The sequence below is a fragment of the Budorcas taxicolor genome, chromosome 1 (assembly GCF_023091745.1).
Source record: "Budorcas taxicolor isolate Tak-1 chromosome 1, Takin1.1, whole genome shotgun sequence".
In the NCBI taxonomy this organism is placed as follows: domain Eukaryota; kingdom Metazoa; phylum Chordata; class Mammalia; order Artiodactyla; family Bovidae; genus Budorcas; species Budorcas taxicolor.
The window spans coordinates 132,842,032-132,858,077 of record NC_068910.1 but is presented as its reverse complement, the minus strand read 5'-3'; the positions used below and the strand labels follow the sequence as shown (position 1 = coordinate 132,858,077).

Sequence of the window (16,046 nt, the reverse complement as noted above, 5' to 3'; positions counted from 1 at the left end):
CCCTGTTAAGACTTTGGAGCCATTTGGTAGTGGCTGTAACATTTACTGAGTTCTTACTGTGTGCTAGACACTGATGGTTTACCTGTGCTATTTAATTTTCATAACAGTGTTATGAAACAGGTAATGCTCTTATCATCATTTTTCTGATGAGGAAGACGTGTCCAAGAGAGGTTAAATAATTTGCCAGAAGTTATTCAGCTATTAATTGTTAAAGCTCATATGCAGGCCAGGGAAGTATGTTCACACCAGCAGGTTATCACAAAGGAAAGAATAACTCAAGTCAAGATAGATGCATCCAGTATCTCCAACCATTTTCATAGCCAAATAATAACTTAGTAGTAGTTTTCTGTGTTTATTGGTTATAATATTTCATTTGCCTTTAACGTTTTGCTTTTACTTGTAGGTTTTTTGCTTTTACTTGTAGGTTTTATGCTTTTAGCAGTGTTTTTATTTTCAATAAATTGTGTATGTATTTAGGGAATTCCATACCATTTAAAAAATTTTAACTTTTCACTTTTTAAGTAAGGATTAACTTTAATAAAGCAAGTGTATAAATCTCAATAAATATTTGCATATGTGTACATCCGTGTAGTTGACCACCCAGTTGAAAATAAAGAACGATTTCAGTACCCTACCAGGCTCCTATCCATCAGTATTCTCATTATTACCTGTCTCCTCATCCTTGAATAAACACTTTTCTGACTTCTTTCTCGATTGGATAGTTTTACTATCTTTGAACTTCATGTACACTGTGAAAATGCAGCTGTACACTGTGTAGTCTTGCGTCTGACTGTCACACAGTGTATCTGTTAACTTCATATGGGCAGCCAGAGTATATCAGTACTTTGTTCTTTTCCATTGCTGTATAGTATTCTATCATATGGCTACACCACAATTCATCCATTTCTACTATTCATGACTGTTTGGGTTTTCAGTTGGGGCTACTGCTAATAAAGCTGTTGTGAACATTCTTGTACACATTTTTTAGTAGACATAATACTCATTTCTGTCAGGTATATTCCCCGAAATATAACTGCTGTATCATAAAATATATGTTTAGCTTTGGTAAGCTTTTGCCAAAAAGTATATGTTTTTCTAAGTTTGTTTTGTACTCTGATAATCTATGATCTAACAAGAATACCCTCATTTCTATTAATAGTCTTTAAAACAATTTGGGAAGGGAATCTTATTAGACAAAGAAATAGATTTTGATAGTGATCTATGGAGTAGTCCTAGGTAGAAAACTGTTATTTTTCATGTATTAATTACTCTGTACATAGATTAATACAAAACTAATGAGGTTTGAGAGACAGCCCTGCCTAAAGAAGCTTATCGTTTAGTCAAACAGACAAGAGAGTGAAAGATAAGCAATATAGTATAGTATCCAAGTGATACATGGTTAGTATAGACAGTGTGTACTGTGGCATGGTGAAGAGCAGCCACTAGACTGGAATGACTGGAGAAGGCTTCAGATGAGCTTTGCTGAGTTAGGTAGAATTGAATCGAAAGGTATGGTTCATCATGAGTAATATTATAAGAAAGTGGGAAAAGCTTGTAGGTGTCTAAATTGGTCTGACTGGATTGAAAGATTTCTTAGTTGAGGGTGATGGAAAGATGGTTGGAAAATTATGTTGTGGTTAGGCTTTTGAGACTTTAAATGTCAGGTTAAGGTCTTATTTGAGAGCTCAATGTGTAGATTAATTCACTTTCTCTAAAAGCTCTGATTTATTTATTATTGTTGTTGTTATTAGCATCATTATCATCAAAGCATCATACTTGTACAAGGTATTCTATCTTTCTGTTCCATTCTCCCTCTCAGGAGCATTCCATTTAGTTCAGTCACTCAGTCGTGTCCAACTCTTTGCGAACCCATGGACTGTAGCACGCCAGGCTTCCCTGTCTATCGCCAACTCCCAGAGCTTTCCTCAAACTCATGTGCATCGAGTCAGTGATGCCACCCAACCATCTCATCCTCTGTCATCCCCTTCCTGCCTTCAACTTTCCCAGCATCAAAAACTGACTTTTCCAATGAGTCAGTTCTTCCAGTGAGTCAGTTCTTATCAGGTGGCCAAAGTATTGGAGTTTCAGCGTCAGCATCAGTCCTTCCAATGACTCCTTTCCCAACTCAAGTGCATTATGAGTAGCATTTAATAGAGATTTTAAAGACATAGTATAAGTTAATTTTGAGGAGAACCTGATTCATTACCTCCTTTTAAAAAAAGAATTTGAGGTGATTTTCTTTAAGGGTGATCACACTCTGTAAAGTATGTGATGAATCAAGTTACTTCTGAGAGCCCTTTTTTCCTCTAATACCTTTGGTAAAGGTTTTTGAAAAGAACCATATTTCAGAAATTGTTTTCCCCTTTTTCCATATTAGTATCTTCAGGTAATAAGAAGCAGATACCTAATGATGCTTCTGTTGGAAGTGAAAGAGACTCATCAGATATACTGCAAAATTGGTCACTACAAGACCATTGTGGAATGTATTCACCCTTAATATACCAAGCTCTTTGCGAACATGTGCAGACTCAAATGTCACTGATGAATAACTTGGCTTCAAAGAACAACCCTAATGGAATTCCTACTGCATCTTGCCACACTGTGTCTGGTTCTGGTTAGTATGAATGATGTTTTAAAAAGCATGAATATAAGCTCTAATTAAGTTGCCTGGTAATTGTATAAGCAGTCTGAGATGTGAATGACTTTTTCTCCCTTTAACATTTTAGAATCTCAGACGTCTTCACCTTCTAGTTATGGTTTACGCACCTCTATCCCAGTCCAGTTACCTCAGCAGCCACCCTGTCCTCCAATGGTTCATTCTGTGAGTGCAGTTTATATACTATATAAGTAATAATTTACTTTTAGAAATTGTCATCTTGAGAGAAAGTTTGATTTGCTGATTGTATCTTAATGCCCTAGGATGTAAAGACCAATTATTTTTTGAGTTATTTTTTATTAGAACAGTTTGCCTGTTAATTAAGGACAGTGGTGGGCAGGGGGAAGGAAAAAGATTACTAGAAAAAAAAAATCACCCATACCTACCACCGAAGCACAACTACTGTTAACGCATTGATAGAGCATGTTCCAGTCATTTAATTCTTTGTGTAGGTTTCGTTTTCTTTTAATTTGTTAAGTAAACTTTCTTTTAAAAATATCATCATATTTTATATAGCTTTACATGCTGCTTTTTTTTCACTTAACATTTAATTGTGATTTACCTTTTGTAAATTTTTACTAAGTTCTTACTACTCTATTTAGTGGATATACCATGGTCTGTGTAACTCCTCACCTATGGTTAGACATTAAAATAAATTTTTTACTACTGTAACATTTCTCTAAATATGTTTATGCAGAAGCCTTTTCAGCTTATTTTCTACACTGTGATTTCCCAAAGTGGAAGTTTATTTTAGTCCCAAAGTAGACTAATTTTTTGATGCCTTTAAACCATTTATGATATTTGCAAACAATCTATTTTGGTCATGGCTTTATAACGTTCCCATATTACTGAGTGAACTAATTAAGCTTTAAAAATGCAGAATAGTGAGCTAAGGGGAAATTGACTTATTCACTGGTAATCTGCAACTCCATCCTGCAAATGTCATCTTCTAACATTTTTCGTTTGAGTTTATTGTAGTTAATGCCCACAAGTCAGTGCTCATTATTTTTGAAGTCTTAGCTTGTTTTTTTCTTTCTTTAGGAAGTTCAGACTGATGGTGACAGTCAGTTTGCATCACAAGGAAGAACAATTTCTGTGAACTGTACTGATGATGTTGTAAGGAATTCCTTCAATACCTGTCTTGGAGTTTCATGTAACCTGCCCCAAGCTGGCAAACCAGCTACTCCAATATTTCAGCAACTGGGTCTTGCTAATGGGGTTCTGCCGAAAAGACTTTCTGAGGAACCAGACTTACTGAAGTGTTTCCAAACATACATGAAACTGTTGCGTTCTCATCCTGACAGTCCCACTGGCCGCAGCCCCACCTTATTACAGCCAGCTTTCTTGGCTACTAATGAAGAAAAATGTACTCACGAACACATTGGTGAGGTCAGAAGTGAAGGAAAGGATTTAAACATACCTCTGCGAGATTCAAGAATAAAGGATGTGCAGAAGGCAAAAAACGTGAACCAGAGTGCTGAAAAAGTTAGAACTATCAAGTATTTGTTGGGAGAGCTCAAGGCCCTGGTAGCAGAACAAGGTAGATAAGTACTTTCTTTATAATTTTCTGTGGCATGTCATCATTTAAATTCAGGATAATCAACATGAAGTTTGTGATATTTTCCATAGAAGTATGTCTTATGCTAATGAAGAAATGAGTTTTGTCTGTTTTATTCTTATTTTGTGGGTTTTTGCTCCCTGTTGTTTCCTGTGGATTTGAAATATGCTAGGGAATATTATTCTTTCACTTGTAAGTGTGTGTTCATTCTACTTGATTCAAAGGGACCTTGAAAAGATTCAACCAAAGAAAATTTATAGAGATAAATTTTAAGGGGTTGGAGGACATGGTTAACTCCCTAGAACAGAGTGATAATTTTTCCTACTTTAAAAGATGTAGAAGTTTTCCTCTCATCATTTATTTAATAACTGTTACAATGTTTAACAAATCTCACTTTGAGAAGGAACCTAAATCTTCTGATGCCCTTTTCAATTCACTCTTAAGATATTCTAATTAATCAAGAAAAATATCTTAGGTGGAGTCATGAGATATTTGAGCCAGGTTGTATTCATTTTCATTATGTATGTATATTCTGAATAATGACTTTCACTTGGAGTTAGTTACACATTTGTCATCTAGAAAACACAGTAATTGATTATGGAAGTTCTGAGTACCTAATATTTGCAGTCTGACAAAAAAATTACCAAGTCTTAAAATTTATCTGTATTATTAGGATTGTAGCACTGTTAATCTTGTGGTTCAGTATATTAAAATCTCCTGTATGTTCAGACTGTTAGTTCATTAGTATTCTCTTAACTGAGTACTAAATCGTTGGTAACAATTATAATAGTAGTAATATTAGCTATCACTTACTGAGCACTTGGCATGTGCCCAGCACTGTGCTAAGTGTTTTATATGCATTATCTCATTTAATCCTCACAGCAACCCTATGAGGTACTATTATTGTCCCCATTTTACAGATGAGGAAACTGAGGCTTGGAGAACAGTATTTCATTTAATCCTCTCAGCAACCCCATGAGGTACTGTTGTTATCCATTTAACCATGAAGAAACCTAGGCTTCAAGAATTAAGTAATTTGACTAAGGTACCTTGCAGGAAAATGGTGGAGCCCAGGTCTCTGCCCCCAGTGCTTTCATGCAAAACCCCTCTACAGAGCATTCTGCTCTGTAATTGGGCACAGTTGTTTATTATATGCATGTAAACTTTCCATTAAGGTGTTAACATACTTGTGGAATTGTTAACTTTTTGTAGCTGAATACTTTATCTCTTTTGGATATCAGACAGTTAATATTATATTTATTAAATGTTTTCATTTCACAGAAATTTTTGTTTAATTGAAGTATAGTTGCTTTATAGTGTTGAATGAGTTTCTCCTGTACAGCAAAGTGCATCAGTTGTATGCATACATGTATCCACTCTTCTTTAAATTTTCTTCCTGTTTAGGCCACCATAGATCACGTAGGTTTCCCTGTGCTCTACCATAGGTTCTCGTTAGTGATCTGTTTTTTGCATAGTACTGTACGTATATCAACCCTCATCTCCCAGTTCATCCCACCTTCTCCCTCCTTGCTGGCCATAAGCTTTTTTGCTACATTTGTGACTCTGTTTCTGCTTTGCAAATAAATTCATCTCTACCATTTTTCTAGCAGTTCACAGAAAATCTGAATAAAAATGAACAAAAGTAAAAGGACAAGAGATCTAAAATCTACCTTCTACCTGTATCTTTTTGCCACCTCCCAAATCATCCACTCCCCACAGTTAATGACAAAAATGGTACTGCTTCTGATGCTGCATCAAATGAAGTGTAGCTGCTTGTGTTAGATTTACTTTATAAAGTTAAATAATAAAACCTTTTCTTAGTAGACCCTCCCTCAATATATTTCCAAATTGAATCACCAGAAGTGAAGTATTCGCTTAATGCCAGGATCAAAGGTTATGTTGTTAATACTAAAATCAATTATAAGAAACCCTTTAGTAATTATAGGAACATGTGGACTAGGAGATATATATAAACCATCTTCCTACTAGACACTTTAACTGAAAAAAAAATCACTGATATCATAATTCTGTGACTTAACATAAATCTTTAGTTTGCTGAACTTAATGCCTTTAGAATTCTTCTCAATAAGGAAATGCAGACTACAGGAAAAAGGAAAATAGGATTTGTATAATAAATTCATAAATAACTGAGTTGAGTTTGTTTATAGTACATATGTATATATGTGAAATGTTTTCTTTTTTAGTAACACATATGAATAATCTTATCAAAAAAGAAATTTATAATACTGTGTTTACTCATTTCTTCTCTTTTTTATAGAAGATTCAGAAATTCAGAGGTTGATTACAGAACTGGAGATGTGTATATCTCTGCTTCCAGCTGTAAGTGCAAACACAAATATTCAGGTTGAAATAGCACTGGCCGTGCAGCCACTAAGAAGTGAAAATGCTCATTTACGCAGGTAAGAGTTGTGCTTTGAATTGTTTTGTCTCCATGCAGAGATGTCCCATGACCAGAACAAAAATGCCTGATGAGATATCTAGGGCTTTGTAAGGAAAATAGACATAGTCTCACTGTGTTTATACTCTTAATCCTCTATTTTCCAAATACTGACAGCAGTCTCTAACTCTTCCATTATTTGTGCCCACTAGTTTTTTCACAACTTTTTCACACCTGCTGTCACTTGGTTGGTAACAAATAGAGAGGTATTTATTAGGCTACTCTAGGCTATGCAGTCCATGGACTGTATCATCCATGGGGTCGCAAAAAGTTGGACACGACTGAGCGACTTTCACTTTCACTTTCAGGCTATGCGGTGCTTGTGCTCAGTTGCTTCAGTCATGTTCGACTCTGCAACCCCATGGACTGTAGCCTGCCAGGCTCCTCTGTCCACGGGATTTCCCAGGCGAGCATACTAGAGGAATGAGTTGCATTTCCTTCTCCAGGGCATCTTCCTGACCCCAGGGATCAAATCTGGGTCTCCTACATTGCAGGGGAATTCTTTACTGCTGAGCCACCTGGGAAGCCCAGAACTTAGACTCTGTGTATTATTTATCTTGCTATTGTGACCGTAGGAAATATCGATAGTTGTTATTTATTTCTATTTCTTAGAACATTTTTCTTTGATTGATTGATTGATTTTTATCTTTTGGCTGCGCTGGGTGTTCGTTGCTTTGCGTAGACTTTCTCTAGTTGCAGCAAGCAGGGGCTACTCTTTGTTGTGGTGTGTGGACTTCTCATTGCGGTGGCTTCTCTTCAGGCAGAGCACAGGCTCTAGGTGCTCAGGCTTCAGTAGTTGCGGCCTGCAGTCTCAGCAGTTGTGGTGCACGGGCTTAGTTTCTCAGTGGCATGTGGAATCTTCCCAAACCAGGGATTGAACCTGTGTCCCCTGCACTGGCAGGCAAATTCTTATACACTGTGACACTGGGGAAGTTGCAGAACAGTTTAAAATTGCTCTAGGAGCTAATTCATAAGCCACTTTATCTTTTTTAAATATAAATTTATTTATTTTAATTGGAGGTTAATTACTTTACAGTATTGTATTGGTTTTGCCATACATCAACATGAATCCACCACAGGTATACACGTGTTCCCCATCCTGAACCCCCCTCCCTCTTCCCTCCCTGTACCATCCCTCTGGTCGTCCCAGTGCACCAGCCCCAAGCATCTAGTATCATGCATCGAACCTGGACTGGCGATTCGTTTCATGTATGGTATTATACATGTTTCAGTGCCATTCTCCCAAATCATCCCACCCTCTCCCTCTCCTACAGAGTCCAAAAGACTGTTCTATACATCTGTGTATCTTTTGCTGTCTCACTCACATATAGGGTTATCGTTACCATCTTTCTAAATTCCATATATATGCATTCAGTTCAGTTCAGTTCAGTTCAGTTCAGTCGCTCAGTCGTGTCCGACTCTTTGCGACCCCATGAATCGCAGCACGCCAGGCCTCCCTGTCCATCACCATCTCCCAGAGTTCACTCAGACTCACGTCCATTGAGTCTGTGATGCCATCCAGCCATCTCATCCTGGGTCATCCCTTCTCCTCCTGCCCCCAATCCCTCCCAGCATCAGAGTCTTTTCCAGTGAGTCAACTCTTCGCATGAGTTGTCCGAAGTACTGGAGCTTCAGCTTTAGCATCATTCCTTCCAAAGAAATCCAGGGTTGATCTCCTTCAGAATGGACTGGTTGGATCTCCTTGCAGTCCAAGGGACCCTCAAGAGTCTTCTCCAACACCACAGTTCAAATGCATCAGTTCTTCGGTGCTCAGCCTTTTTCACAGTCCAACTCTCACATCCGTACATGACCACTGGAAAAACCATAGCCTTGACTAGACAGACCTTAGTCGGCAAAGTAACGTCTCTGCTTTTGAATATACTATCTAGGTTGGTCATAACTTTTCTTCCAAGGAGTAAGCATCTTTTAATTTCATGGCTGCAGTCAACCATCTGCAGTGATTTTGGAGCCCCCCTCTATTTCCCATGAAGTGATGGGACCGGATGCCATGATCTTCGTTTTCTGAATGTTGAGCTTTAAGCCAACTTTTTCACTCTCCTCTCACTTTCATCAAGAGGCTTTTTAGCTCCTCTTCACTTTCTGCCGTAAGGGTGGTGTCATCTGCATATCTGAGGTTATTGATATTTCTCCCGGCAATCTTGATTCCAGCTTGTGTTTCTTCCAGTCCAGCGTTTCTCATGATGTACTCTGCATAGAAGTTAAATAAGCAGGGTGACAATATGCAGCCTTGATGTACTCCTTTTCCTATTTGGAACCAGTCTGTTGTTCCATGTCCAGTAATGTTGCTTCCTGAGCTGCATACAGATTTCTCAAGAGGCAGGTTAGGTGATCTGGTATTCCCATCTCTTTCAGAATTTTCCACAGTTTATTGTGATCCACACAGTCAAAGGCTTTGGCATAGTCAGTAAAGCAGAAATAGATGATTTTCTGGAACTCTTCTTGCTTTTTCCATGATCCAGCAGATGTTGGCAATTTGATCTCTGGTTCCTCTGCCTTTTCTAAAACCAGCTTGAACATCAGGGAGTTCACAGTCACGTATTGCTGAAGTCTGGCTTGGAGAATTTTGAGCATTACTTTACTAGCATGTGAGATGAGTGCAATTGTACGGTAGTTTGAGCATTCTTTGGCATTACTGTATTGGTGTTTTTCTTTCTGGCTTACTTCACTCCGTATAATAGGCTCCAGTTTCATCCACCTCATTAGAACGGATTCAAATGTATTCTTTTTAATGGCTGAGTAATACTCCATTGTGTATATGTACCACAGCTTTCTTATCCATTCATCTGCTGATGGACATCTAGGTTGTTTCCATGTCCTGGCTATTATAAACAGTGCTGCGATGAACATTGCAGTACATGAGTCTCTTTCATTTCTGGTTTCCTCGATGTGTATGCCCAGCAGTGGGATTGCTGGGTCATAAGGCAGTTCTATTTGTAGTTTTCTAAGGAATCTCCACACTGTTCTCCATAGTGGCTGTACTAGTTTGCATTCCCACCAACAGTGTAAGAGGGTTCCCTTTTCTCCACACCCTCTCCAGCATTTATTGCTTGTGGACTTTTGGATTGCAGCCATTCTGACTGGTGTGAAATGGTACCTCATTGTGGTTTTGATTTGCATTTCTCTGATAATGAGTGATGCTGAGCATCTTTTCATGTGTTTGTTAGCCATCTGTATGTCTTCTTTGGAGAAATGTCTATTTAGTTCTTTGGCCCATTTTTTGATTGGGTTATTTATTTTTCTGGAATTGAGCTGCAGGAGTTGCTTGTATATTTTTGAGATTAGTTGTTTGTCAGTTGCTTTATTTGCTATTATTTTCTCCCATTCCGAAGGCTTTCTTTTCACCTTGCTTATAGTTTCCTTTGTTGTGCAGAAGCTTTTAAGTTTAATTAGTCCCATTTGTTTATTTTTGCTTTTATTTCCAGTATTCTGGGAGGTGGATCATAGAGGATCCTACTGTGATGTATGTCGGAGAGTGTTTTGCCTATGTTCTCCTCTAGGAGTTTTATAGTTTCTGGTCTTACGTTTAGATCTTTAATCCATTTTGAGTTTATTTTTGTGTATGGTGTTAGAAAGTGTTCTAGTTTCATTCTTTTAGAAGTGGTTGACCAGTTTTCCCAGCACCACTTGTTAAAGAGGTTGTCTTTAATCCATTGTATATTCTTGCCTCCTTTGTCAAATATAAGGTGTCCATATGTGTGTGGATTTATCTCTGGGCTTTCTATTTTGTTCCACTGATCTATATTTCTGTCTCTGTGCCCGTACCATACTGTCTTAATGACTGTGGTATAAGCCACTTTAGAAAATAAAACTTACTTTATTGGTCACTGCTTGTTTTTAATTTTTTAAAAAGGTATCAGTTTGATGTCTAACCTAATTCTTCAGACTTGGCACCAACGTTTCTTGGCTGTGTCCTTAGAGGACAAAGATTATATATCATGCTACTGCCACCGTTTACCTGACCTTCCAAAAATGAAATTATTGAAAAATGAAGAATTTGTCAGATATGCTTTTTTTTTTTTTTTTAGCAGAATGAGATTTCCAGCAGAAGTAGGAATTTTTGTGTCTCTTTGTTAATCTTTATTTGGAAGGAATCATCCATAATCTGTTATAAATGAGAGTTGGAATGCATAGGCTCATTCAAAAGTGTTTTTCAGCATTTTCAATCAAAAACAAGGTTTTTTTTTTTTTCTTGTTTGGACATTTTTAAACTTCCTCTTCCTTTTTAGCCAAAAAAACTGATCTTTCAGGACTTTCTTGGTGTTTATTGCCATCTTGTGGCATTAAAAAAAATAGCTAGCTTCATTGTTTGTTTGGCATTTGGATCTGGGCAGTTTTTATGTGAGACTCCTGAAACAGTACTCAACTGTTAGTACTGTTCTTGGTCCCTACCCATAAAATATCTGTAGTGACCCATTCATTGTGACCTTGTGGCCCATTCCAAAATTTCCTGGATGAAGGTTGTGGGGATTCCAGTTAAGCTAGTGAGTGCCTTAATATTTAAAGGGCAAGTTAGAACTTATGACCATTTCCTGAGTTAAGACTCAAATACAAGACCATTATGTACCCACGAAGAACAAAGAAATGAACTGGAACTGAAAGGCAGGAACTGGGCTGTGGCGTTGTCTTTGGCCTGATAATTTGATATGATAACATAATTCTTCCAGATGGAAGTTACTAGAAGAATAGATTGTTTATTTGTTATTTCATTTTAGTTTTTAGTTATAAAATGTAGTGGGAGAACCAGTGAGTTAAGATTTAGACCATCTGGAGACATGTATGGTATGAGTGGAACCCACAAACAAGATTCAGGGTAGAAACATAAACTTGGGAGTTATTAACTGAGCACATTTTTATTGAGCATTTACTACAGACCTGGCCCTGTGTAGGTACTGGAGACAGTAATGATTAAAAGCAAGTGGTTTGCTCTCAGCGTGTAAGTGTTGAATTCACTAAGAAGGTATAGAGTGTGAACATAACCAAGAGTGCATTGCTGGGGAATGACAGCTTCTTAAGCAGAGAACACAGAAGGAGAAGCCTGTGAAAGAAACCTGAGAAGGAGCAAGTAGAGACTCATACCAAATGAGATATTTCATTTCCTTATCCTGTCACCAACAAAAAGTGTTATTTCCTTTGAGAATGAAATAGCAACCTACCCCAGTATTCTTGCCTGGGAAATGCCATAGACAAGAAGCTTGGCAGGCTACTGTCCATGGGATCACAAAAGAGTCGGAGAGACACACACACACATAAGTAAAGATCCTGCAACTAAGACCCGGTGCAGCCAAATATATATATATATATATAAAAGTGTTATTTCCTTTTATTTTTGTGAATCCTGTGGTCATAAAATACCTCCTGTTTTAAATTTGTATTTCTTCATACTAGTGTGGCTGAGAATTTTTCATATGCTTATCGGCCTCTTCTGTTTCTTTTGTGAATTGCCCATTCTTACTGTTGGTCATGTTTTCTTTCCCTACTTACTGATTTGTAGGAGCTCTTCAATGTTAAAGCCCCTTTGTCTGTTATATGTGTAGCAGATTTTCTTCCAGACTGCTAATTCTAGAACAAGTTTCTGTTTTGGTGTAGTTAAATCCTTTACTTTTTTCCTTGATGATTGCTGGATTTTGAGTATTGCTTAAGAATGCCTTTCCCACTTAAGATTATGTAGATTGCCACCTAAAACTTATATAGTTAAGTTTTGTTTGTTTGTTGTTATATTTTATGTTTAGCTCTTTAATCCAGCCTGAATGAATATATACAAATGATGTGAGGTAGGATCTATCGTTTTAGATTTCATAACAGTGATACTTTAGTGCTGAATACTTTCAGATAATAATTCTCAAAAGATATTAGAGATTTTTTTTTTTAAGTGTTAACTTCTTAGAAGTAAACACTTGCAGTTCCTTTTGTATATTCCTATTTGCGAAACAGCTATATATTATGAAGTTCATTATGAGGTAGAGTTGGTGCTTATTGGCATTCTCTTTACTTAAATAAAGCCATTAACCTTTAGATCTAATAAATTAGTAGCAGCGTAAGTTTATGTTTCCCAGTTTTTACACTGCGTGACAAACCAAGCAGATAGTTGTCTGATAGCAGCTGGTCCTTGTAGGAATTCTGGTTCATAATTACGACAGATCTTTTAAAAGCAGATAATTACTACAGTAATGAAAATACTTCCTGAGAAGGAAGACAGAAGAAAATAGCAAGAGGAGATAGAAATGAAAGAAATAGAGAAACAAGGAAATCACTGAAGAGATAAGAGAACAAGAAAGGGAAGAGGAAAAATAAGTTAACCTTTTTCTATTGAAGGGCGGTTCTGTGCCATCCTGGACAGTCTTTTAAAAATTATCTCAGGTCTTAGCAGCAGTGTGGTTTTATTTATTTGGTTTTTGTCTTATGTTTGGGGACAAGATGAACTTCTGCTCTCCTAGAAGGTGCCACTGTTTGTGTTCTCTATTTTAATAGGCTTTCAAATGTCCAATCTAAAATGAGCCTGGATTCTTGCATTCATGTTTCTTCATTGTTTCATTTAGGCAGTTGAGAATTTTGAACCAGCAACTTAGAGAACGAGAAAAGACTCAAAAGGCATCTGGTTCTCTGGAATGCAACCTTGAATGTAGGTAAAAGAACTGTAAGAACTGATAGTGAATTCTTTATGGCTCTGGAAATGTTGATAAAGAATTGAACTTTCTCAATTACTTTGTCTTAACTGGACTTTTTGTTAAAAAAGTAGGAATAATACTAATTAAAATTTAAAATAGTGTAGAAACACAAAAATAAAAGATTTGTGCTATCACTTCCCGATAATTTAATCCTATTTTTTTTTAAAAAGTCTGTATTTCCTTTCACATATCTCCTGTTCATTTATAGTTAATTTATTTTGTAAATACTTACTGAGTATCTACTATTAACAGATGAATCCTAGTAGAACTATATATGTATTTTTCTTTTGTAAAAATGAGATTACACAGTATATACTCCTGTAGCTTGCATTTATTCATTTATTATATAGTGGATATTTTTCTCTATCAAAATACATAAATATTATTTTTTCTTATTAAAACTAAGTATTATTCTGTTTATGTAGTTCTGTTGTAATGTATTTAAAGTCCTCTGCTGATAGATATCTAGACACTTTCCCTGTTTTCCTAGTAGAAATAATCCTGCAACGAAAATCCTTGTACATGTCTTTGTGCCCATGTGTGACTGTTTTTGTAGATTATAGCCATAGAATTGCTGAGTCAGAGTATTACTATTTCAGTTTAAACTGATGTTGCTAGATTGTTCTTATGGATCATAGAGCTTAAAGTAATAGAAAAGAAAAAAAAAAAACAGATAGTAACTAGAGGAAAAGATAGGAATTTCTTTTTGTATTCTTGGAAACTTTTCCTAAGCCCAACAAAAACTCACATGCTACAAAGGAAAGATTGATAAAGCATGTCCCAGGAATCTTTTTCATTTCATGCACAGCAGAATTATAAATACATTTTATTTTTATTATTATTTTTTAATACATTTTTAAAAAATCAACAAAATGGGGAAATTTTTGTAATACATGATATGATAAAGACTTGATGTTCCTAATATACAGAAATATCTCTTACAAAGGGAAAGAAAAATACAAACATTCGACAGAACATACACTTCATAAACACGTTCAACTTCACCAGAGTAATTTTGGAAAAGATCACTCTGCTTCCATTGTGAATAAAAGGTGGGGATGGGTGGGAGAGAGGAGACTAGTGGTTGCTATTTTAAGTGGCTTCTCTTTTTATTCTCTACCATTTCCCTTCTTGTTGCCTTGAGAGCATGTATTTACTATTCATAATTACTTATTTACTATCAGCTCCATGAGAGCAGAAACTATTTCTCTGTTGTTCACCACTGTATGCTGAGATTCTACTTCACTCGAGGCTGCAGTTATTAAATGACTGGTACCATATACTTTTATAGCCATTAAAAGGAATATGATAGATGTATGTGCTGATACATAACAGTTTTATGGGGGGGGAGGCAAGGTCAGAAACTGTGGGCATAGTATGATTCATTTATGTTTAAATATATATGATATGCAAAAGTATTTTCCAGAAAGATGTCAGAGTGAATAGTGCTTGCTTCTGATGGGAAGTGGCGATGGGTGCAGAGGGAGACTTTTCATTGAGTATCTTTTGGTGTCATTGGTATTTTGTGGTTGAATTTTTTTTACTTTGTACATGTATTCAGTTCAGTTCAGTCGCTCAGTCGTGTCCGACTCTGCGACCCCATGAATCGCAGCACGCCTGGCTTCCCTGTCCATCACCAACTCCCGGAGTTCACTCAGACTCACGTCCATCGAGTCTGTGATGCCATCCAGCCATCTCATCCTCTGTCGTCCCCTTCTCCTCCTGCCCCCAATCCCTCCCAGCATCAGAGCCTTTTCCAATGAGTCAACTCTTCGCATGAGGTGGCCAAAGTACTGGAGCTTCAGCTTTAGCATCATTCCTTCCAAAGAAATCCAGGGTTGATCTCCTTCAGAGTGGACTGGTTGGATCTCCTTGCAGTCCAAGGGACTCTCAAGAGTCTTCTCCAACACCACAGTTCAAATGCATCAATTCTTCAGCACTCAGCCTTCTTCACAGTCCAACTCTCACATCCATACATGACCACAGGAAAAACCATAGCCTTGACTAGGCAGACCTTAGTTGGCAAAGTAATGTCTCTGCTCTTGAATATACTATCTAGGTTGATCATAACTTTTCTTCGAAGGAGTAAGCGTCTTTTAATTTCATGGCTGCAGTCAACCATCTGCAGTGATTTTGGAGCCCCACAAAATAAAGCCTGACACTGTTTCCACTGTTTCCCCATCTATTTCCCATGAAGTGATGGGACCAGATGCCATGATCTTCGTTTTCTGAATGTTGAACTTTAAGCCAACTTTTTCACTCTCTTCTTTCACTTTCATCAAGAGGCTCTTTAGTTCTTCTTCACTCTCTGCCATAAGAATTGTATAATCTGCATATCTGAGGTTATTGATATTTCTCCCGGCAGTCTTGATTCCAGCTTGTGTTTCTTCCAGTCCAGCGTTTCTCATGATGTACTCTGCATAGAAGTTAAACATGTATTAGTCTTTTGTGTTCTTTAGTTAAAAAAGGTTAAAACAAATTTAAAGCCTGAAATATCAATTGGAGAAGAAAGATACGACTTCTGCTGATCAGTTTCTAAAAAGTACATTTAGTATTCACATAGAACTAATGAAGCATATAATTGTTAAGCAAAATCAATAAAGTCCAAGCCTTTCTTTTAAAAACAGACCTTTTCCAGGTTTTTACTTTTTTCAATTTTTTTTTTATTGAAGGATAATTGCTTTACAG

General features: G+C 36.9%; 1 protein-coding gene across 1 annotated transcript in view; it reads left to right on the top strand.

The window, feature by feature from the left end:
• Positions 1–16,046, top strand: part of CCDC14 (coiled-coil domain containing 14) — a 45,164-nt gene that overhangs the window by 17,659 nt on the left and 11,459 nt on the right. Inside the window, exons 6-10 of the mRNA XM_052646473.1 lie at positions 2,378–2,614; positions 2,727–2,821; positions 3,698–4,196; positions 6,493–6,634; positions 13,230–13,312. Coding sequence (XP_052502433.1) covers positions 2,378–2,614; positions 2,727–2,821; positions 3,698–4,196; positions 6,493–6,634; positions 13,230–13,312 — 1,056 coding nt within the window. The remainder of the gene's footprint in view (positions 1–2,377; positions 2,615–2,726; positions 2,822–3,697; positions 4,197–6,492; positions 6,635–13,229; positions 13,313–16,046) is intronic.